This window comes from Dermacentor albipictus, chromosome 1, assembly GCF_038994185.2.
Source record: "Dermacentor albipictus isolate Rhodes 1998 colony chromosome 1, USDA_Dalb.pri_finalv2, whole genome shotgun sequence".
Taxonomy (NCBI): domain Eukaryota; kingdom Metazoa; phylum Arthropoda; class Arachnida; order Ixodida; family Ixodidae; genus Dermacentor; species Dermacentor albipictus.
Genome location: NC_091821.1, coordinates 132735157 through 132761098, shown reverse-complemented (window position 1 = coordinate 132761098; position 25942 = coordinate 132735157). Strand labels below are relative to the sequence as shown.

Below are 25942 nucleotides of genomic sequence, written 5' to 3'. Positions count from 1 at the left end.
AAATCCAAATGCATAATTGACTAACAAGATTTCACAAATTAAGGCTTTAACTAGTTATATTATGGCACATATTGGAAGTTACGACTTATGGCTGGCAAGTTTGAAAGGCATATATCCATTTGGAATAAATTTTGAGGATGGCACCAGTTTCGATATAAGCCTTCAAACTTGCAGTAAAATATTTACTGTTCCATTTTTTTAACGAAACACCATTTTAAGGCATGGAAGCACAGGTATAACTGGAATGCCAATGTATTTTGTCACACACTATGGGAATCTAGAAACTGGTGTCATCCCGAGATTCATTCAAATGGATATGCCTTGTGCACACTCTGGCTAAAATTCATAAATGTCCACCGCTTCGAGAAATGCAGTTCAAAGACTAGAATTGTGGCGACTGCCACAGATATTTTGAAGTTTGTATAGTCTTAAAAAAAAGTATGTATAACAAAGAATATCTGCTGCTGCTATTAAATCACTATGCATGCAAGTATGACATGCTCAGATGGATGCCAGTGATAAAATGCAAGGAACACGAAATTTTTTTTATTCATTCTGGATTAAATAGCAGTAAAATGTACATTAAAAAGAAACCTTTAAAACTGCACATACCATCTTGCTTTTCACACACTAAACCGGTAGTACAGAACAAGTGGCAGCTACTGCCTTGTCACACCATGCAGCCGATGGGAAAAAAACATATTGCAAAGAACACAACCACAGATGGGTTTGCTACTATAAGTGCTCTCTTATAGTTTGTACTGGCAAATGGCTATGTGTACAAGCAAAGAGCAGCATTTATCATTTGGCTATGCAGACAAAAACACATCTATTTGACAAAAAGCCACCTTCTGACATGCCTATGTCTGACGTTGCAGATCACTGCTGCAACTTCATTAATGTAAGCAATGATAACATAGGTATGCAAACACCACACATTGAAGGAACTAGACAGGCAATTCTGCCTTGCCATGACAAATCTTTCAGTAGACAGACAATAGACAAAAAGCAGACAAGAAAAAGAACTTTAGTCTATTACAGCTTATTGCTTAGGTATTATCTAGATCAGAGTAACAAGCAGAGATAACTGCAGAATTCCTAACAAAGTTTAAATAAAATTTTCCTTTCATGACACGGTCATTTTCAAAAAGCCGTAGTTTATCGCAATCATGGTGTGGTTTGAAAGAGCTCTTTCTAGTATCTTGCACTATCTGGATGCAGTGAGTAACAGGGAAAAGACAGACAGCAGAGAAAGTGCAACTCAAAGGCAAGGGATGTTTCATTAAAGGCAAGTACTATTTGTTGTACCGGGCAATAAAGCAAGATTTTTGTCTAAAATCCTTGACTGTACAGTTAAAAATTGGCATATGTTTGATGTGTACACAATGTAGTTGTATGTACAAATTTTTTAGGGTACCATGTGATCAACCAATTATATGGCTTGTGCGCTAATGTGGAAAATGTAGTGAATGTACTGAATGAGCAGGTGCAAAAAGCGGACGGGAGATTCCAGTGATGTGCCTGGTGCAAGTTGTATGGATGCTTGCTGCTGGAGCGATTCATAATTCTTGAGGCGCACTCTTAAAATGCCTCTTGCGTGGCTCTGCAAGGAAAAAGCAGTAGTAACCATTCAGGACATTATATCACAACCACCACTGAAGTACATTTGTGTATAATGAAACCTCGAACTTCAATATAATGAAATACTTGACATAACAAATTATTTAACTTTTTATAACTTCTTATAGGACATCATGTATATTGAATTTTAATATATAACAAAGAGCGTTTATACAAGACAAACATAACAAAATTTCTCTGCCGCCACGAAGGAATACCGAGGCAATAAATGGAAATCGCCATGGACGCACATGGTAAAATGGTTGAATTACAAGGGGCTGCACGACATGAGAAGCAGTGTCCTGCTCCATACAAGGTCCAAGTGCAATAAGATCCTATAGTGCCAAGCGAGCTGTATGCTTTAGGTGCTAGTGGCAAGCATGCGAGGGGGCAGTAATGTGATCAAGCGTGCACCAGTGGGGGACAGGTTGATGCATGTTTTCTTTTCTGGCTGTCAGCGCAGCTGAGCAGACTGCGAACCCTGTTTTTGGGCGTGCCAAGATTGCATGGCATTATGTGCAATGTGTTCCCACAAATTTAGTACTGGAGGTTGCATATCTCGAATTTCTGAGACTCAATGAAGCGGGAGGCAGACAAAGCATTCACATCTCGCTGTTGGCACATTTCATGATGGCATTGTACTACTGAGTGTGACACTATCAGCTGCAGGGGTGGAGTGGACTTGAGAAATTTTGGCTGGCTTCGCTTAACTTGGACAGCTTATGTGAAGATATCATCGACATGGCATGAAACTATTTTTCATCACCGACTCTGAACTTCAACAAAATGAATTTTTCTCATTCAAATTTCTTTTTCCTGATTGTTAGATAATTCAGAAGATCTTTCAGCCCCTTCCCTGCAAGAAAAAACAAAAAAAGAGAAAAGGTTGGTGACTGTACTTATTTGCATTAAAAGGCGCATTTCAATACAACAAAATTTTGATGTAACGAAGCAAATTGCCAATTTTACCGACTTTCTTATATTGAGGTTTAATTATACAAATAATGTCTCTGCTTATCTGGAATCAATATACTCAATCAATCAATCAATATACCCCTCACACACAAATTCCAGCATTTCCAACAGTCTAAGAATACATTCAGCCATATTTGAGCCTGATACTTGATGAAGACTGTGCCAGTGCTGCGAACTAAAGATCAGAAAACCTGCAGCACATTGCTCCCGAAACTGACAAACCACCCTCTGAAATGGGCTGCTATAAGGAATACATTAAGCATGTTATCTTTTATTTCACCTGCCCAACATGAAACTGCCCCTTGAATGAAAACTATAGCCTTCCTACATATAGAAAACCATGACCAAGTGTAATGAATGTTAACAAGTGTTCTTTCTTGAACAACTACAAACTTCTTGAAGCATGTTATCGATGCTCATGAAGGGGTTTGATTTTTACAACCTCATGACGCAATGAAAAACATAGGGGAATAAATATTTCGCAATTTTATAGCATTTATTACGCATGAGAATTCGTGATAAACTACAATTCAAAGGAAAATGAAACTGGCAGAAAAGACACCTTGCAACTGGTGCAAACCAGATATACGAACGTATATGTAGTACCGTGCCCAAGATGATTTGAAACATAGCCCATGGCCCAAATGAGCTCGGAGATTGTACGGCACTGCTGACATATAGAAAATAAGTGCCCTAGACCTCTTCCCATTTGCAAGCAGTGCAACGTCACTGTGAGTGCCCCTCCCATCCGCCACACCTCCGAAGTGGGCACTGGTTGGCAAAAAACGTTCAGCCATCCGCATCTCTTTGCATAGAAGCATTGCTTGTGCCTAATTTGCTCTGATCACAATTAATTGAAGTGACAGATTATACTAATTTTGCTTTGAAAGTACCTGTCCTTGATATGCTGACACAGCAACATAGCGTTATTTCCAAGTGCATGGTGCCTATAAGTCAGCATATGGTGAGTTCATAAGAATGGCTCTTCTGTAGATGAAAGTCACAAAAATTTCATTGACTTTTGAATGCAAGTATTTTGCCACAGAAGAACATTTGCCCCGTGCCAAAACAACACTTCACATAAATGAATGGTCTTCGGACAATGCATAGCACTGACGGGAATGTACTTAATTTGTGCCCATTTTCACTGTGATATTACATGGTATACAAGATTAACTTCGTCTACAATTATCAGGTATACCCCGTGGTGGCGCCTAAATTCCGATGGGGGCAAAATGCAAAAACAGCCTTTACCATACTCTACGTGCAAAGTAAAAAACTCCAGGTGGCTAAGGTGTTTTTCATATAAGACATCTCTGCTGATTAAGGATGTTAAACACAATATTTGAATTAATTTTACCTATTAGTCATTGCAATGCGAATGCACAATGCACATATAAATAATTGATCATTTATTGTGCATTTACTTCGTTGTGCCTGCCCATTGCTGCTTTTAACTTTAGAAGACCCAGTTTTGCGCGTCTATGTGCATCATCACAGCATAAATTTCATTTCACAATGGTAAGTATAAAAAATACATACAAGAAGGAAATTCACTGTTTTAGTTAACCCATTCCCTACAGAGTTTTTTGGCCAAAAATAATACAAAGATACTGATTTTTTTTATTTGCCGAAATAACTACAAATCTCGAAACAAGAAAATATCCTTAAAAGCACTTTATTTATAAGATACACGCAAAATATTTTTTTGAAAGTACGGTGACAGGATTGGTTTCACTGCACTGCACAGCAGAGCGTCTAAGACTTTCTGTAGTCCTCGTTACAAAAATTGTCTATTTAGAAATTCAATAACAATACTGTGACAAGTGGGGCTCATGCTTGTGGCAAGGGATGCCAAATCCCTAAATTGTAGACGGTGTGGTACATTTCGAAGCACGGAATAGTGCAGAGTGCTACTCCACGTTCCTTGCACCAGATATGTTTAACAGTTGGCTTCACGGAGTAAAAGATCTGTTAGTTCATTCATTAGAAACAATTCAAATACGGCGTACAGTTCCCGTCCTCTGTCACAGGTACCTTTTTGCCAGGCGCGGCTGTAAAAACAAACCTTGTCTGCTGCTGACATGTTGAGAAGCTGTCATCGTCTGAATCTGACGACTCAGAATAGGTATGCTACTCAGTATCGTCGCTGCCATTCTCAAAGGAAATTCAAACTTCTTCCAATCAGAGTCCGACAAATGTTTCGCAAAATTTGTTTTCCTTTTTTCCAGAGTGAAGCCGTTGCTGGCATGTGCACACACAGAAGAGGACATCATTTTTAAGTCCCAGTTGCCAGCATTGAAACGTTAATCGGCCAAAATGCAAGCTTTGAATGTGCTTTTTATTTTTTTTTACTGCACCATCTGTTGAAGTCAAAATGAACTAAACAAAATTCATCAGGGTAGCTTGACTGCAGCAGTGCACAAGCGCTTCTTCCAGCACCGATGACTACAGGTCTGTTTCGGTGGGAGCGGTACAAAGCGTGTAGACAAGCTCGGCTCGTCTACGGTAGGGAAAGGGTTAAGACCCATGAGATCTGCTGTAAAGCGAAATAATTTTAGTAGGTTGCCTATTGTACAATCCCAAATCCCGAAGTTTTTGTACATGCACAGCTTCTGCAATGGTAAAAACATGTAGTAGCGCATGCATATTCCTTGTGTCGAGGGACACGCTATTCAAAGAATGTTAAAAGCATGCTAGAAGCTCATTTACAGTCATACCTTCAAGCCGATAGCTTATGCTTCAAATTTTTTTCCTTCACACAGCACAGACGGCAATGAGATATATGTGTTTACTGATCAGCGCATCTCAATTATTTCCACCTGTACAAAAATGACAGGCCATGAAGTTCTGTCAACGCCTCGTCACTGCAACTGCCCCATTACACGTCAAGCACGTCCACATTTTCACAGAGGAGATGCATTGCTAATCACACATTACACCAGCCACACACACACGTCCATACAACAAAGTGGTCCATTTCCCTACGCAAAGGTGAGCTCATACCGTCCCTATTTTTCGCTGCACACTTTATCACACTGCAACAAATGTGGTGCATTTCTGAAGAAAAGTTAATGTCTCTATCCTTTATAGCACAGTCCACCACAAACTACCATTTTGTTCACTTCCGCAAGTAATAACGGCAGCACTGCCATCATCTCCAGCATACAGTTTACTAAACACCAATGTTCCTCGGCACACAATACTGATAATCTGGCTGACAGGATGATTGTGGAGGTACATGGAGAAAAAAGAAAAAGAAAGCGTCCATGTGGTGCACACCCACACTAAGCACTATGCGAGTGCACTGCACCAAGAGCTGGTGGAGGTGGCATTTTGCCAACCAAAGCCACTGCATGTGCACCGGTGATGTCCCACTGTGACATCACCAATGCCGTGACGTACTCAAGGAGACGTCTATAACAGGTAGGACCCCTGTTTACAAGAATAGTGGCAAGTCAGGAAGCATCATTCAGCACCATTTGTGGCCATGACAGTGGATGTGGGACATCCATTAAGCTGCAGCTGTCACAAAGCATATTATCTTCAGAGCATGCAACTGGCCAATATATGCTACCTTCCGAAGTTGAGACCTTCGCTATGCAAGGAGTGAGAATAACTAGGGGAATCAAGGAACTCAGCTCTTTAGTAAAAGACCAAGGAAAGCACAGGGGAAATTACATGTTCTTATATTAGGGGTGTGCAAATACAGTCAAATCTCGATAGTTCGAACTTGAAGGGGACCGAAAATTTGTTTGAATTAAAAGAAGTTCAAATTAAAGGAAGCTAACTGAGTGAAGGACTTAACTGCAGTGGCGCATCTTCACTGAGCTAACACGAGTGGGAAGTTCCACAAGGCTTATTCTCACGTATTTACAAATTGCAGTGAGTTATTAGGGGGATCAATGCTTGTAGCGTGATAGGAGACGGCGGGTGCACGCGTGTATAATTAAACGGCCCCTCACCAGGCCCCATAGCAAATTTTGGTTATATGTTGCAAGTTGTTACGTGTCCTCTAGGGAGCGTTTTGCAGCAAAAATTTTTCATATCAGCTGATTAATAGCTGAGATAGAAACATTTCCATGCAGCGAACCCATGATTTCAGGACGCAAGCTCCACTGCCAAGTGAAATAGTCTCTCCAGTTGCCCCGTCTGGCCTCTGCACGTGAAATTCCTTCCCTGTTTTCTCCCATACTGGACCTTGAGCATTGCGTGACGCATATGTCAGGGGCCCCATCTTCATTTATTTTCTCCTCGCTTTTTTTCAGCGCGGTTTTCGGTTCCACGAATAGGTTACGCCCAGCCAAGTTGTCTTTCCACTCATTGTACATGACAACCAAAGATGCTCTTGACAGCTTGAATTTACTCTTCTCCATTTGGCTTCCTGATGGATGAACAGTCCAACTCCACCGCCCTTTCTTTCCGATTTAGTTCTGTTAAACCCTTCCCAAACATACCGTAAAAACCGGAATATAGGTCGAACTTTCTTTCAAAAAACCATCGCGAAAAGTTGACCGTCGACTTATATACCGGACATTGGCAGAAAAACTACGGAAGTCTTGCAACAATGGGCGGATGAAGTAAACAGCCGCCATCGCCATCAGCAGCAGCGCGGCGTCTATGGCGGAGTGGTGACGTTGTGGCACCGGCATTTTGCGTTTCCATTGTCGCAAAGTTATATTAATTAAAAGCTGCATTTTCATTTGGTTTCAAAATGAGCGGAAGCCGACGTCAATTCACCGTCGCCTTCAAGAAAAAGGCGATTGAGTACGCGGAAGCCCACGGCAACCTGGCGGCACAGCGCGAACTTGAAGTATCCGAAAAGAGCATTCGGTAGTGGCGGAGGCAAAAGCAACGTATTAAAACTTGCAGCAACCAAAAGAAAACGTCATTTCGTGCCGGATCGCAGCGGACTGCAGAACTGGAAGGCAAGGTTGCGGAGTCCGTTTGAGAGCCGCGTGTAAGATCGCTGCCTGTGACTGCCGAATGCATCCGTTTGAAAGCGGTAGAGATCGCACACGCCTATGGACTGGGCAGCGAGAAGCACTCGTCATCTGACTCTGCTCAAAAGCGTTGCTCTGATTCGGAGTAGCGCTTGTGCACTTTGTGCCCTTCTGTGTACTGTACACCCTGCCAATTTTTAACAGTATCGCGCGACCATCAACCTGCGTGTTTGTCAGCACCTTGTCATCACGGCACGGAGCGGCGAAATAGCGAAAGTAAGGGCATGTGTACAGATGCGCGTATCTCGTTTGTTTCGCTGCTCAGCGCCGTTAATAAGGTGCTGACAAGCACGCGGGTCGATGGTTGCGCGATACCGCTAAAAACTTGCCCAGGTGCACATGCGAGCAGCATTTAAATAAATACTGTCACCATTGTGCAACCCCCTGAGTTGCATTTGTTTCACGGTAAGGGTGTCATGTCTTTCGGTACTTTTGCCATTAAATTTTTTTTCTTTTTTTTGAGAAGTCGTTAGTTGGGGGATCGACCTATATTCCGGTCCGACCTATAGTCCGGTTTTTACAGTAGTTCTCAATCACTGGCGGCTCTTCCGAGTCTCTAAGGTGCGTTTCTGTAACCGCATGCACCCCTATTTATTCTCTACCTAACTGCTCCTAAATCTCTACCCACTTTTCCTTTCTTCTGCTGCCCTGGATGTTTATGTAGCCTATTGTATGGCGAGCTCTCTTTCTTGCTTTCCTCTTTTTTCTCTTGATGGCGATGCTATTCCAAGGTTCCCCTAGGGGACTTTCTTCATTACTACTTACATTGGCCTCCTGATCGCCTGCAGACCCCCCGAAAAGCAACCTTGCGACCTACACGTCACCAGCCCACTTCTTGTTGGAAACCACCACACCATCTCACTTCCCTGTTATTCCAGTAGTGGATCTACGTGCGAGAGCACCAGCTCGAGGCGGCGCAATAATTAAAATTGCAGTGGTGGCTTCGACTAATGCCATTTCGGACCTGCGGTCATGGCAGAAAAGTCCGGAAAATCGGACGGCGAAGGTTTCTTGCATCCGAAATTTCAGACGTTTTTATACATTGACTCTGGGGTACATTGTGGTGCTGCAACACTAACAGAAGTCACTAAACCGTCACTAACAGAAGTGATCGGTGATGTGCACCTGCATACACCTGCGCACAAATTTCTGCCACTCTTCTTTTTTTTTTTTCGTTTGTTCGCGCGCGACATTAAGGAGTCTTTCCTAAGCTCTTCCTCCATGGTGGGGTCAGGGTAATGCTGGTTGGAGGCGCGGCCACGTGATTTGGTGCACTACTGAGAGCATTGTTGGAGTGCAGTATGTTTGAATTAACAGTTGCAAATGATTGCACATTCAAATTACCGGGCGTCTTCACCTACTGGAATACACATAACTTTGATGGGACCATGGCGTCAGTTTGAATAAACCGAATATTCGAATTAAGCAGGTTCGAGTTAACAAGGTTCGACTGGGGTGACTTTTGAGAACAAATTGAATACGAACTGAATAGTGCCAGAAGTGAATCAAACTGAACATAGAATATTTTTTGAAGAGTTTTAGAATAATGGAAACCATTACCCCAATTAATATAATACGACATTCCCGTCCTAGCATTCTTAAAAAGCAAGCTTCTGTCATACATAGTACATTATGAAGCACTGTTTATTAAAAGCACAAATGGAGCGTTAGGAGCAAGCAAGTAGTTTAGTCATATGCATTTGGATTTGGCTTATCAGAGAGAGCAAATGACTTCTGCACAGCCTGTAAAGTATGGCTACCTAAGTGACATAACCTGCTCCACTGCACAAGTTCTCATGTTTTATGTTTATACTATGCCCATGGGGGTGAAAATTTACTGTTCTTTTGCTCCAATATTATGTACATTTGGGTGTAGTTGACGTTCCTAAATATTTAAAAAGTATTCGAAAAGTATTTGCATTTATGAATAGTGATTATAGGATTTGAATAATGAATCTTCAGATGATTCGTTATTCGAAAGTTTCAAATATTCGCACACTCCTACCTTATATGACTATTACTTTATTGAACTGTATAGTTAATTATGGAAAATAAATAAATATGCAATAAAATTTTACATTCATAATAAACGAATAATAAAAATGAAAATGGAAGACAACTAGCTACTGCATGGAGTCAAACCTACAGCCTTCACTACACATGCAGTACTCTACCAAATGAGCTACAGTGACGGTTATTCCTTCATCAACTTTCTTCAGCATTTATGTACACATATTATAACCTAGCCCTGGGAGCATTGGCCAGCACTACCTGTAGCCATGGCGACAGATGTGAAACATCTGTTAAACCAGAGGTGTATGCTATGTACACGTCACTTATGTACCATCGGCATCAAATGAAACCTGAACATCGGATAGCATAACTGAAGTTATACTGCGCACCATCCAGTCATCCCCATTGGCAGGCACGCTCATCCGGTTTGAACACACTGTGCGATGATGCTCCCCTTTTCATTTCTGTTCTAGCTCCCTTCTATTTGAAAGCGACAAAAGAAAAACCAAAGAAAACAGAAGCTAAAATATCACAATATAGGGCGAGCAGCATCACCCAGTGCAGCAAAAGCATATGTGCTATATCGGCGTCAAATGAAATGTGAACGGAGTTTGTGCCAGTAAGCATTATTGCACCGTCATCTTTTCTAACCTTCACATAAAAGGGAGCCCCAGAACAGATTACAAAGACGGCGCTGAATACAACAACACACGAAGAAGGGGGACACGAGACAGCACTGATTCAGCAATAATCAGTGCTGGTGCACTGATTATTCAGCGCCGTCCTTGTGATCATGCTTAACCAACTAGCCCACCAACACATGCTCAGTTACCCAGAACAGAAACGAAAATATCGCAGCACGAAGGGAACATCATCACGCAGGGCAGTCAAACTGGAAGTGTGTGCCTGTCGATGGTGATGACTGGACAGCGTGCAGTTTACCTTGAGTTAGGCACTGCACTATTCACGTTTCATTTGACACCGACAGTACCACACACTAGTGATGTCTGCTGGGTAAATGATGTGGTGACACGCACTCCACTGCTGCATTTTCTTCGCACATAGTGGTGCTATATGATTGCTACACTCTGGGACTTGTCTGAATTTACCAATGTGCCAGCAAATACCTCCAAATTAACTAGCATCTGATGCTAATGCATGTTTCCTGGGATGAGGTAGACAGTCCAAATTATCAGAGTTTTTTGGGTTAACACAGGTCAAATTAAGGAGCTTTCACAGTATGGTGCATACTGAAAGCGATGGCCCCTGTCAGTGAATGCAATATCCTACTCAATGACACATCACTATGTTGAATTTCTTCGCATTTCTGAACCAGAATTTTGTCATTAGCATTATGTAGGCCACTTACATTATTTACAAAACTGAAGCCGCTGACATATTCAAGCACCTCTGTTCTGTACAACTCATTAAACATATTAAGAACTTCAGACAGCAGTGATGCTAACCTGTTGGTGTTGGCCACGGACTCTTCTTCCAACTCCATGTTCATTTCGAGTTCCAGATCATCTCGGCCATACTCAAAGCTGTTCGCACTGTATGAAAAAATACATGTTACAAATCTATAGAGATGCGCATTAGAACAGTAAGCGATTAAATCATAGCGATCACAGTCTAAGAAAGGCCACAGACTTCTACAAGCTTTGGGAAAAAAAAATAGTTTTTAGATACTTCCATATTTATTTGTTTGCATTTTGCTACGCAACTGTGAATTAAAATGCCTTGATTAGCTGTAGCTTTCCTTTTCTACGAAAGTAACGCTACAGCACACTTTTTCCAAAAACACACAAATATGCTAAATAGGGTAACACATCAAAAATAATTCCCTTTCAATAACAACGAAATAGTTCAACACAGTTACTCAAGACATACAAAGAGTGCTAATAGACCACATTAAATTGACAGTGACCTCTTTGTTTAATCTTAAAAACAACGAATAAGCTTGTTTGGTCACTGTCGCTAAGCGAACAGCTACTCAAGCTGCAAAGAAATCAATCCTCACTTACTATTATTCATGTCCAATTAGGGAGCTCTGCCAGATTTTCTAGTAATGTTTCTATGAAAAAACCCCACAGGCTTCCCACTTAATGTAATTTCTCTGGCATGTTACATCAATGAAGAAACTTTGCCCATAAATATGACAGAGTATTTTTCTTTCCTAACTCAAAACATCGTCTTATTTTTCTGTTTAGGCTTGCTCATACAAGCTAGATTCAGTTGTTATAACAAATAATGTGGCATGAAGGCATGGTGAAAAGCAATTTTACCACCTTGACACACAAATTTGGTGATGCACAAATGTCTATTGTTATAGTCAATATAATGTTTTGCAAGTGTGCTGTACTTGATTCACTATAAAGGGACACTAAAGAGAAACACTAAACAACTTTAGACAAATGAAGTTTTCTTTTTTCAATTTCAAAGTCACAGGTTGATCAGTAGAAATGTAACCAAAGTCTACCCCCCCCCCCTCCTCTTTTGCCCGAATGCCAGCACGTCAGTGTGACATCACGCATTTCAGTATGATGCAGCAGAAATTCTCTAACTTGCTAACCTTGGTCTTTAGCTCCTTTAAAATGAAATGCAGTCCATTTTGTAGTCCAAAAAATTAACTAGGCCGGCAGAGCTGGCATTAAAACCCTCGAAGTCAGTGAGCTCGTGCAGGAACTTGAAGATGGCATTGGCCACCCAGCTTTCATTCTTGCATCTTTTCTGGTTTACCAAGCCTCCTCTCACAGCAAGAATGACTTTTCTGGTATTGTAGAAACGTTTTATTACTAATACAGCTAAGCTTATTTTTCTCTTTAGTGTCCCTTTAACAGTATGTTTTGATTTCCCCAGTTTGAAGGACAAAGCCAGTAGCTCACCTGACTGCCCGGCAGGTGAAAAAGACAATGCGCTTGAGCCGGCGGTTGTAGAAGAAATAATTAAAAGACCACAGGCAACCATCCTCCCCATACGGATCTGAGGCCAGATCTGGGTTGTAACTGAAGATCTCACATTCAGTCAGTGAGATTTCACTTTCCACAGCTGCCCACAGGTGGCTTCGAAGTGCGCTGTATGCCTGGTTAGCTGTTGCAAACAGGTTGCTGTCCACAGTGTTCATCACCCACTGCAGGCCAAGAAAACAAGTGTCATTCAACTCAGCGACAAAGGATTACAGTGGACACACATTCCACATTTCAAAGGGGCCCTAAAACACTTTTCCCCCCAAGACCTGACAAACATGTTCGTAGCAATGTGGTCTTTCAAGAAATATTTAAAAAAAAAGGCAAACATAAAAGGTGGAGTAAGGAATGCAATGCTTGCTTTTACTATTCGCCCTCAACTAATTCACTCTCCTTGGCAAGGGTGGTGCCAGTAGCAAAGCCCTACCCATCGCATCTTTCTTTGTATTTTCTTTTTTTCCACAACATACTTGTAACTTTTCTAGAAGTGCCTCTGACAAAGCTGCCTAAAAGCACTGACGGAGTGGTCACAGGACCAGGCAACATGTTAACGACCATCACTTCCCCGTTTCCTAGCTATTCGTGACAGATCCGGAAGGTTGTGCAGAGTAACTTATGGTCAAAAACAATCACCCAATGGTTGGCATCTATGGACTATTGCCACCTGATGTCAGCTGGCTGGCAGTTTTTTAAACATAGGTGCCCTCCCTTTCAAAAATGGGGGAGCTGTATTTATGTGCCATTTTTTAGCATGCATGCAAAACAAATAGCTACAATACTTGGCTGAGATGTTCAAATGTTCGTTATCTAACCACTGAATGTGTTTACTCGCCAACCTCAAGACAAAGAGGCCACAAAGGCTTGCTCTGTTAAATTCAATCAGAGACTATAAGAGTCCCAGCTGCATATGAAAGGGTGGTCTGGGGTCTAACACCTAAATTGCCAACTCACGTCTCTATTCTGAAATTCTCAGGCCGCCATATTATGTTAGCGTGTGCTTATTGTAGGTGGCAAGCTCAACCTCTGCCCACCCTGAAATAAAACCTTCCCTATGCCACTTCTGTGTCCAGAAAGATAATCACCAGAAATTATAATTCTTAAAGGGGTGCTGAACAATTCCTCAGGCTTGGTGAATAAACACAGTCCGCAGACAGCATACGCTGCTGCAAACATCTCAGCCAAATTTTGCAGTTGTTTGCGGTGCGTGGAGCTTGCAAGCAGAGCTCGAAGTCACCCTTTCCTCAAATGCTTTCTTTTAAACAGAAGCCTGCTCCTTACTCTTTTCTGGACACTTCATTTCATAATATAGCAGATTCCCATATACAGCCGCTATTGATTGGCCAATAGCTGACATCAATAAGAAGGGGTGTTTGAATCAGTATGCTTCTTCCTACTGTTACTGTGTATAATTATTGATGCAGTTTATTAAACAGGCTGAAGTAAGCGAAAATATGCTTCCCAATTATGATAAGAATTGTGTAGTTCCGGAAGAAGCCAACTATCGTCTGCTCACGCTCAACCGCGGCCGCCAGTGTAGGTATTAAACTTTGGCCACCCTCCTTACCAGTGTTGTTGCTGTCGGGTCTCGTTAATTTCGTCTAGTTTTGAAACTCAACTAGCCTCGATCCATGCGAAACTTAAGGTCAGACCACATGCACGCTTGCCAGAGCACACTCGCTCCTGACCGCTCCAGTGGCAGACTTCACTTCGTATTGAGCTATTGACAGTGCTTCAAAATGCACAAGTTGGATGTGGCTACTATCTGTCAGTCAAGCTGGTGCAGGACAAAGCTGGTCCGAAAAATGTAGCACAGCCAGACTGGAGCATATAAGTGTGAGTGCGCACTCAAGCCCTGTCATGCACAAAGCAAACACTGCGCATATGCACTAATTTTGCATGTAGCTGCAGTCTGCTACATAGCATAAATACCAAAGTCGCCGCAGAGTGCCACGACAAGACCACTGTCTGAAAGCGCTGCGGCTCACTGAGGACAACTGCACTTGACGTGTCATAGGTGGCAAAATCAGAAGCAGTGGCATCTACGTGAGCATCAAAAATCAAATGTGAACTGTGTGCCATGGTGACATTCAGTAGGCGAAGCACTGTGGGTATGCCCCGCTACGCCGTAGCCTTCGCAGTGCAATTCATTGAAGAAGGAGTACAAGCACTGTGCAGTGGACGTTTGATTGCCAATCACTCTGCTTCTGCTGAATGCACTGAAGTACTTCTTGCGGCAAAGTATTCCTGCAATAACCTATTTTAACTTCAAATAAATTTCATCACTTTGATAAAGTGGTTCACGACCACTTAAAGGCAAAAAATTACTGTCCAATGAAACATCTTGTGACAGAACTTTATAAATATGTAAGTAGAACATTTTGGTGTGCTCTGGATGGATACACACACTATGGTGCTGAAAGCCTGTAGTTTTGAATGCCGTGTGGCACAACCTGGTGGCGAAAGAAATTGGCTGAGTAGTACAGATATGACAACACTCCACAGAGTAATGAGAGTCTCACTTGTGTGTTGTTTTCTGCATAGTTTTTTTGGACTCAAAAAGTGCTTGCAATGTACACATGACCTTGTGTGCTACCACCTGTAACATAGGTCACGGAAAGCAAGCACCTTTTTCTCCAGCAAACCATGCCAAAAACAGGCAAATCCAGCGACTACAGTGAGCAGTGCATGTTCCCAAATTGTCATAACCGCCGTTATTGTTGCGTGGTGAATTGTCATGAACAAGAGGGTCATAATTCCGATGTGTTTCTGACGGTTCCCCTCAAAGCCGTACAAAGTGGAGTGGCCGAAGCGCTGTGCTGTTCAACGTTGTAAAATGAGTACACAATAAGAACTCTGTCACCAGCAGGTGCTGAAATGTACGCGAGCATCAGAAGCATCAGACATGCTGTGGGATCGCAGAGCACAGCCACTGTAAACATTCACGGAGAAAGCTTCAATTTTCATGAGACGCTGTGCCCAGCAACATGCCGCCACGGCAGCTGCTTGTTGTGTGGTTACTCCTGACTTGCCTCCAAAGAAGTCGAGACCAGAGAACACAGGGCAACACAACGAAGCTTGAGGTAATTGCGTGCCATTTTGTAACCATGTAATCTGCTTGCGAAACTGTAAACTACCGCCACAGACTGAAACAATTATAAAAGACAAATGCGAAGCATGTGCAGGCGTAGTTAGTAGCAGACGAACTAGCAACACGAAGCTCGCGATGACTCGCACTTCAGCGAGCATGCTGGCGCGCGTACGTCACAGTTTTGTGCTATCACATCTCCAACTGTGTTTACATTCCTTCTTTAGCCCATCTCGTGCTCTCTCAAACCGAGACTTGGAATGGTCGTTACAAACAAGGCTCAAAAAAATTAACTGTCGTGCTGTCGTCTTAAAAAATTAACTGTCGTCTCGTGCCGTGATTACTGAGTCATTAGCTACTTGTTGCAGCATAAAAAACAAGATAGAAATTTTTTGTGTCAGTACTCCCTTAAAACATTAACATTATAAAAAAGAAAGCAAAAAAGAGCACCTATGTGGGCCCACTGAATGTGCTCTCAATTGCCGCTGCTTAATGGCCCCAATGAGAGTCGAGCAGTCATTGGGGTCACTCAGCCTGGTCACTGCAGCAGAGGTGTTGTGTAAATTATTATTGTCCATGTGTATCTGTACATGTGTGTGTCTAGAAACTAGAAACCATTCACACATTATTCAGCATGACTGGGTTCAGGTTGATGTGAGCCAACTACTGCAGACAAAATTGTCAAAAGATAACCTGGCTAGAATCATTTTTACTCAGCATTGAGCCCGACTTTGTAGCGCTCAATGAAACGTGGCTGTCACGTGACATTAGGGACTTCGAGATAACACTGCCTAATTACGAAATCTTAAGTAAAGATAGAACTACACGTGGGGGAGGCATAGCCATTCTAATCAGAAAAGATTCTGCTTTCACGGCACTTCCCAACGTTGAAGGGGTGGAAGCTGTATTTTGTAAAATACACTTTACTTCCTGTCCAGTTGTTGTTGGCTGCATTTATTGGAGCCCCTTGTCAAACATAGATGTTATGCATTTCTTGTACGCTTACCTGCACTTTCATGTGCTTACATGTAGGATTATACTGGGTGGCAATTTTAACCTCCCTGATATCGACTGGCTCACGATGCAAAATCAGACACTCTCTTCCGACAATTTTTGATACGATGCTAACATTTAACCTCTCTCCATATGCAGGGGCGTTCCTCAAATATACTTGACCTGGTGTTTCTCAGCGACCATTTTCCCTCTGATAAAGCCAATGCTGGGTCAATAGACAGCATATCAGACCACAAGATAGTATTGTGATCCATTCTGGTGCGTGATCGCATAAAGCCCTCCAAATCCGTTTTAACTTTCCTCGATTTCAACAATGCTAATGACATTAGCATGCTTGACCACCTATCACACGTATTTAGTTCGTTTGAGCAGCTTGCTTACCATTCTGATGCTGATATCGAATCATTGTGGCAGAAATTTAAGTGGTAGCACATTCTATTTTTTACTACGTACCAACCAAAGACAAGAAAACAAAAAATTAATCTATGGATAAATCGCGACATTACTCATGCAAAATGCAAAGTGCCTCAGAAAATCTTCTAAATGAACGCTGACGCTTATAACTAAAAGTAACATTGTGGAACCTATCAGTTCAATGAGATCTAGAATAACCACTGCCAAAAATCACTACTTTTCTTCCAGATTACCTAATTTTTTAAGTGATGCACCACAAAAATTTTGGAATTACTTAAATCCAAAACATCAGAAGTACAATGTCCCCCAAAGAAAGCAGAGAGAACACTAACTTATTTAATAATTAATTTAACTCAATTTTCACTGCAGACAATCACACCCCATCACATGTTGAGATTCGCAGTGCCAACTACGACGAAGCAGGTATTTTTAATTTTTTGTGAACGTTAAAAAACCAGGGCCTGATAATATGCCAAATGATTTTCTCACCCGCTACACTGTGGGTAGCCAATTATCTGCATATAATCTTCAACATGTCATTACTTTTATGTACCTTGCCCTGCGAGTGCAAGATGGCCCAGGTGATACCAATTCACAAGTCGGGCAGTGAAGCTCATGTCACCAACTATCACCCAATATCATTAACAAGCACAATATCCAAATTACTTGAGCACATAATTCTTAAACATAATATTACTTACCCTGAAAATGAACGTAATTTGTCACTTTCTCAACACCGGTTTTGTAAAGCTCTCTCCACAGTTACACAATTAATCGAATTAATACACAGTACCTCTTTGGCCATCGATAGACAAAAGCAGATTGCCCTTATCTCACTTGACTTTTCTAAAGCCTTTGACTGGGTATCACATCAAAAACTAATAAAAAAAATTACAAGTGACAATATGTAAAGGACCAATTACAGACTGGATTAGCGCATGCTCCACCGACTGAAGAAATCCGAAGTAACAGAAGTTACATCAGGAGTACCACAGGGCAGCGTCCTGGCTATCTTATTCTGAATATTTATTAACAATCTACCCTCATCCATCAGAACTAACATAAAGCTTTTCGCCGATGATTGAATCATTTATAAAGAAATCAACTGTCCTTCAGATCATATTGTCCTCAACAATGCTTTAATATCGGTATCAGAATGTAAGAAAATCAGCTTTGCCAAGAATAACACGTAAACAAAACATATTAGATTTTTCTTACACCCTTGTTGACACGCAACTAACCATAGCCAAGCAACATAAGTACCATATTTACTCGCATAATGATCGCTCCCCTGAATTTTGTCGTCAAAATTCACCCTGAACTTGTTGCAGCAATATGTCCTGCACCAAGTCTAGCTGATGATGACCAGGCTTACCATCTGTCGAATGCTACGCGAACGACTCTTGAAGACACACCAAGCGGTCTGCATGCACCCAACATTCTTAAGCAGATGCCTCATTTTATTCCTTGCATCGCTTTCCGAACTTCCATGAAAAAAAAAAAAGCTACAACTAAACTTGCCTCAGCTTTATTATTTGTAGGCTTCATGATGGTTTTGGTCAACAACAACAACAGAAAGGGCGCCTTTTGATTCTTATTGTTTTCCCACGTGGCAATGATAGTGGCCACGTTTACACTGATACGTTAGAAGTGTACCCTATTCATACGCTGACGCTTGTAACGCAGCTAACGTCCACCCTTAGCGGAAACGTGCTGTATTAGGATAGCAGTGAAGACAAATGCCGCAGTTTCTGCAACATGCCCGCCATGTGTTTCTATGTCACTGGCAGCTAAGCGTGCCCATCTCTGTTTCTGTCCCCTCAAAGTAGACATGGCTACGTTATTGTCGCAAACTTTCCAATATTAACTATACTATTCATTACTGATACGGAAGAAACTGTTTCAACGCGCGCAATGTACTCACGAGAAGAAAAATAATCGCGTTCGGCGCATTTGGCTTGCTCTGCCGGCCGCCATTTTGGTTTTGGTGTCCCGCACTGAAAGCGGCAGCCGCCTACTTGTCACACTGCAGCCAATGCGGGATGAAAAAAGAAAATTTTTCTTTTTGTGGGAAATTTACCCCACGTAATGATCACACCCCTGAATTTGCGTCAATTTTTTTGACAAAAAAGTGCGATCGTTATGCAAGTAAATACGGTATGTTGGATTAGTGATTTCAAGCGACCTTAGATGGGAGGCACACATAAACTATGTTGCATAATCTGCCTTAAAGAGATTATTCTTCCGTAAAAGGTGACTCTGATCTGCACCACCTAAAACAAAGCTCTTAGCCTACAGCATCTTTACTTGACCTATACTAGAACATGCAAATGTAGTTTGGTTCCCGGCCACAAACAATTTAGTTAACAAGCTGGAAGGTCTATAAGGAAAAGCCGTTGGGTTTGTCTACAATAAATATGGTCTATTTAATTTAGCCTCAGAATTTATTGAAAGATCTGGACTCTCAACATTAATTGCACTAAATTTCCACACCAAAACATGCTGTTCAAACTCCTTCATAAGTATCGACAGCTCAAGATTTATATCTAAATGCAAAACTAGACAATCACGCCACAAACTTCCACTAACCTTACAAGAATACTGTTTAAACACAAACTGTCTAAAATATCCTTTCTTCCTATAGGCAATTAGAGAATTGAATAGATTACCCAAACGTATAACTAATGATTTGAGTAAATTTTTAACATTACTTGAAGATCACTTGCTTACTACCCACAGTTAAAATTTTGTGTATTTATGTACTAGTACAGTTCTTGAATGTGATCATTACGTGCTGTGTGTCTGCTCATTATGTTTTTACTGCATGAGTTTTGCTTCCTCAGACACAAATAATGTTGTATAAACTCTGTAACTGCATATTGACACTTTATCTGTAATTGTTTTGCCCTCCTGCAATTTGGATTGGCAGTATGCAACAAATAAATAAAACCTGAATTTAAATGTGGCAGAGGACACTGCTAGAACGACACAAAGCACTAATAACTTGTTTTGCCCAATTTTGAACAAACCATCCAACATATCCAGAGATGCTGCATTTCCACAATTTACAAAACTCACTAAAAGTTATAGGCAAGAAGTTAGACAAGAAACAAAGGAAAAGGTGACTATGCTTGGTCAGACAAAAATACCCACATTTTCCTTTGCGCATCAGAACATGTCTGCCAAAACAAGAAAAAAATACGTGCTCAATATACAGGGTGTTCCAGCGAACACGTTCAAAATTTTTTATAGGTTGCCTGTGGCAGATAGCTCAATTTTAGTTTATGAGCCAGTCTACTCGAAGCAGCGGACACTACTTGCACAAAAAATTGATATCTAAATCGACAAATTAAGAATAATTACTTAGCTTTTTAGCTAATTATCTTATGACCCATATTGCAATTTACAAATTCTAGCAGTGGACTTCGCAAGGCAGATCCACTTGAAATGAATTCTCAGGACGACACCAGTTTCGAGATATTAATTCCTGAACTTTGCGGAGAAATGTATTGGTGTTCCAGTTACTTGTGTGCCTCAGTGCATCAAACGACATTTTGTTAACAAATTAACTGGAACACCAATGCATTTCTTTGCAAAGTTCGGGAATTTATATATCAAAACTGGTGTCATCTTGAAAATTCTTTCCAAGTGGATCCGGCTTGTGGACTCCACGGCTGGAATTTGTAAATTGCAACATGGGCCACAATGTAATTAGTCAAAACTTAATTAGTGAATGTTTATTAATTAGTCGAGTTTGGATCTAAATTTTTTTTGCAAGTATTGTCCGCCGCTTCGAGTAGACCAGCTCATGAACTAGAATTGTGATATCTGCCACAGGCAACATTTAAAGATTTTTGAAAGTATTCGCTGAAACACCCTGTATATGCAGCAACATAGCACAGATAGACCATGCTGTACATTAACTGCTTTGGCTTATCTTGACTATAATCATCAGGCTATTTTATGAGCACTGCAAGAAGAAAGCCTCTCCCAGCGATCTCCAATTACCCCTGTCTTGTGCCAGCAGACACTGTCGTATACCAGCAAATTTCCTAATTTTGTCACACCACCTAGTTCTCTGCCATCCTTGACTACATTTGCCTTTCTCTGGCACCCGTTCTGTAATTTGAATAGACTTCTAGTTACCTAACTTAAGCATTATATGGCCTCCCGAACACCATTTCCACCTCTTTATTTAATCTCAACAAGAATATTGGCTACCTTCATTTGCTCTTTAATCCATGCTGCTGTCTTCTTGTCTCTTAATGTTTAGCCTATCAGTTTTCCTAACATTTCTCACTGCATGGCACATTACTTCTTCTCAAGCTTCCTTGTTAACCTCCATGTTTCTGCTCTATATGTTGGTACTAGCAGAAGCAATGATTCTGCACTTTTCAAGGACAGTGGCAAGCTGCCGGTGACCACTTGATAGAGCCTGTCGTATGCGCTCTAACCATGTTTTTGTTTTCCACATTTTCCTTCTCATGATAGGGGTGTCCTGTAGCTAACCAGCTTAAATAAACAAACTCTTGCACAGCTTCTAGAAGCTGACATTTTGACTAAGCAGCATGCAAATGTGTTAACAATTTTATTTTCAAAATTATCACATAAATACCACTACACGAAAATTCATGCTCCATAAGGAGGATGGTAACTACATTTAAATTTGCAATTTGCATCACCACCTAAGAAAGCTTGTTACACTCCCTCCCCCCCCCCCCCCTATAAGGTAAAGAAAAAAAATGATTCCAATCAAGGTTTGAATGAACGTATTCTGGATAAAAATTCTGGAGTTTTACGTCCCAAAACCACGATCTGAGTGTGAAGCACACGGCTGCACTGCATTTGTGACCACAACTCTGCTTTTCAAATGCTCTAAATCGACTCTTAGTTATGTACCACTGTAGACAAATGATATGCAGTGGCCATTCAAATGAACAAGTCAAACACCTAGATTACAGATGTGTCAGGCTTAATGCCAGTGTACTCCACTTCTAGTTTCACCTTTCAATGATCATCCTATATGCTTGAATCGTCTCATTTACATTTTGTTTTTGTTCATGACAGAGCACTGCAATAACAGTTCTAATCCGTATAATGGAAAAAAGTTTGAGCTTTACTTGCACAGCTGACTGTTAAAGAAAAAAGGCTGGATGGTTTTGGGAAAGCTTCACCACAAATGTGAGGGCGAAATACCTGTTTATTCTGTCCAAGTTCAAGAAATAATATAAAACAAATAACTGAGTAAATAGTGATTCACTAACCACGATAAGACATTGTATATGCGCAGGCTTGTTTATCAGAGCTTTTCCTGTTTTTCTTTTGTTTTCGTCACGAAAACAACTTTCTGACATTCACAATGTGCATAGAATTGGTCTATATAATCGCAGTACACATCTCGAGACCAATAAAACTATACTTATTAGCAGTTAAAGCTACTCCACATTACTTCAATGTTGTAATATGCCACAAATACATGTATTGATACACTCTTTGTACAAAACAGTGCATTATAGCAGTTGTGTGGCAAACACACAACATTCAGGCTGTTTGAAACAAACAAATTTAGGTGCTCCAGTGATGGGGCCTTGGATGTAATATCGGTGCCGCACGGTGCATTTTTGGTTGCGATCAGGCCCGATCCGGATCTAATTTCTCGATCGTGATAGACTCCTTTACACAAGCTGCACGGGGGAGCCAATCACAGTAGAGAGCTTCGATCCAGATCAAGCTTGATCGCGATCTAAAGTGCGCCATGTGACACCAGTATAATATGCAATACTTGACTTTATGGTCAATATTCAACTCATACAAATTTAAACTAAAGGGCAATTCTCTTATTTCAGTGATCACAACACTTAAATGAGACAATACAAATTTTGGATAAGTTTGAATGATGAATAGTATGAACAGTTCTACAACGTTTTATAATCCCACAACAACGCCAACTGGCAAGATGATAAGAGCTGTGTCACAAAACGCACATGTGAAAATGGCGACGTACGGTGCATGCAGGCAGCGTCCTCTTGTGTGCTAGGTTATGCTATTCAGCCTGACATAGCCCCTGCTGCTTATGAGCTTATTTATCACTTGCAGTCACTTATGAAAACTATTGTGTGCACATTTCTACTTAAGTTGAAATCAGATAGGCCACAGGAGCTATGTCGAGCTGTATGAAATAACATAGCAAATGATTCTCGGACAGGACAATGCTCAGAACACAGCTGTACTCCATGACATGGTGCTGACTGCCGTGCCCGTCGATGGTCACATAAAATTATTTAACAAGTGGAGAAGCATTACAACACTGATCTCTAGAAAATAGAACAAGGTCTGTGCATCTTCCAGCAGTGACATGATAATATCGCAACCCCTAGGAGAAGCATCCTCATCATTGCGGTTAAATGACTTTGGTCAAAATTACACGGTCCAAACTTTTCTAGCATATATATACAGAAAGACCCTTCAGCTATCACGGAGGCTATCGCATAAAATTGAAAATGGTTCTCACATCCAGACTGGGCTCCCGGCTGAATTCGTCACTCTTGGCCTGGCTGAAATCATAATCTGGATGGAAGGATGCATTCAGGGTGCCAATCAAGTGAAATAGTGTCTTGCGACTAATAGTGTCACATAAGTGGCACTCTCCATCATCACTTTGGCTCCGGCTGCAGCGAGGGACATAAAGAGTGACAAATATGAGTGCCAAGTTAAAGACAGCACACTGAGTAGCAATGTAGGTTGCAGCAACATAGATGTGGGATGACTTGCCTGTAAAGTCTGCTTGGACTCTGCGAGACGAGTACACTTTGTGGTGGCGATAGTGCTTGCAAGTCATTTGGGCCACCACCTGCTTCAGCATTCATGGTCTTGAACAACCGCTTATCGCTTCCCACCATCTTGCAGGAGTAGCTCTCAATCCTGGGCAGAGAATATAACAGTTCACATGCAGTGCTGACTATCGTTCACTGTAGAAAACATGCACAAAGTTCTGCTTCAGAGCACCTCCACACACACACACACACACACACACACACACACACACACACACACACACACACACACACGCACACGCACACACACACACATATATATACACACACACACACACACACACTTGAAATATAAATAAACTCTCTAAAAGAAGTATGCACTCGGAAAGCGTGCGCGCAAGAGTCTTCATATCGAGAAAACTAGTGGTGACGCCAATTTGCAGTTCCAAGCTTTCCTGTTTATCTCCAATCCAGCAAACAAAAAACGTCAAGCAACTCTCATAACCAGACAAAGCCTTTGAAAATGTGCCCACTGTTTCACGTCTATAACATTATGCTATTAATAATGCAGGAGAGCATTGGCAACATATTCTTCTTGTTGAAGATCGCCGTTCTTTCAAGCGCTAACGCAATCGCAACTTTGCCTGAACTCGCAATTTTGTCAAGCACGCGCAGCACAATCAAATGCAGGATGAGAGTATTTGTTGCAATGAAAATATGAGTAGCCAATTCTGATATGGCGTAATAACTGCAAGATTGGCGAAAATGGTCCTAGCACGGCTACCGCACTCCGTAACGCAGTGTTCCTGTAGAAATAAAAACAACCAGGAGTTCGCAAGTGGGCGCCTACGCAGCTTACTGCACACGAATTCAGAGCATCAATATCAGGTAGTACACATTCTCGCTTTAATACGACGCCCTTATTTCTATCGCTCGGAAAGGAGATAAACTTTTTTCTGACATCACCAATCGCCGTTAAATCTGCGTTTGGCGAAAATACCGGGGTGCCCTGTACATGGCAGACATTTAGGTGAGCACTCGTTCCGAGTACACATTTTCTTATGCGATGTTCCAGCTCGAGCTTTCGCTCTGCACGTACCTCCCAACAATCTTGCAATCACCAGTCTCGAAGCACAACGCTGAGTTGATGGCCTCGAAGCGGCTGCTCTCCAGAAGCTTCATTGTCCCACTGAGACTACAAGCGCGCAACCAATTTATATTGAAGGAACACAAAAGTGATCGCGTCACAGTTCGAACGTTCGACACGAAAATAAGCCTAGGCGAAAAAGTTTTCCGCAAATCTTCGAGGGTGCTCCACTATTCTTTTACTTTTCTTAAGGCTCTTCGAACTTCCAGAACTCGTAGTGAGGCCAAAACTCTGAAATTTCGACCTAAGGCCAGCGATCATTACTTCTGGACAACAGCTGATCACTGTTTTCATCTGGATTACAACAATGGCGTCTTGTTTCGGGTCAACTGCGCTGTCGTTCTGAAACTATGTCACCGAATGCTCCTGGCAAATGGTCGAGCTCCGACAACCGCGGCAGGCAAATAAACTTCACCCCCGCGAGACAACAGCACCTGAAGTATCCTGAAATAAAGCGATGAGGCGTTGTTCAAAGCTTTCACTTGGCAAGCGCAGCAGCGCGCAGCTCAGGCAATCCAAACGTAACTAAAATATGCCACTACTCTCGTCACCGGCGTTCGGTTAAAAAAAGAATAATAACAATGTCTTCTTTTTTTACTTCTTCTTTTAATGAGTTACATTAGGACTGTGCTAAACAAGACAGATCTCGAATGAGAGTGAGCCCTTATTCTCTCACGTTACTGTGGGTAGGTTATCAGTGTTTTGATCAGTGTTTTGATCTTGAAATTTTGAAATATTGGATTGCGAATGCGAAACCACCGCAGATTGCGGTTCCCATTTTCATCGCCTAAACGTAACTCTAAGGCCCTTGAGAAACAAAAACTGAAACACATTCGCAAAACCTCATCATACGTTACTCATTAATATTTTACCAAATAGATCTAGAGTTTTCAATAAATTACTGCATATCTATATTAAATTGTTATTTTAGT

At 41.5% G+C, this 25942-nt stretch overlaps 1 protein-coding gene across 1 annotated transcript; it reads right to left on the bottom strand.

Moving 5' to 3' along the window:
• Nucleotides 1–530: 530 nt before the first annotated feature.
• Nucleotides 531–25645, bottom strand: Maf1 (repressor of RNA polymerase III transcription Maf1). Its single transcript, XM_065424522.1, has 6 exons — nt 24963–25645; nt 23862–24011; nt 23602–23758; nt 12497–12741; nt 11078–11164; nt 531–1603 (listed from the first exon to the last, which is right to left on the bottom strand). The coding sequence occupies exons 1-6, from the start codon at nt 25043–25045 to the stop codon at nt 1582–1584; spliced, it is 744 nt and encodes a 247-aa protein (XP_065280594.1). The 5' UTR covers nt 25046–25645; the 3' UTR covers nt 531–1581.
• Between the last annotated feature and the right edge of the window lie 297 nt (nt 25646–25942).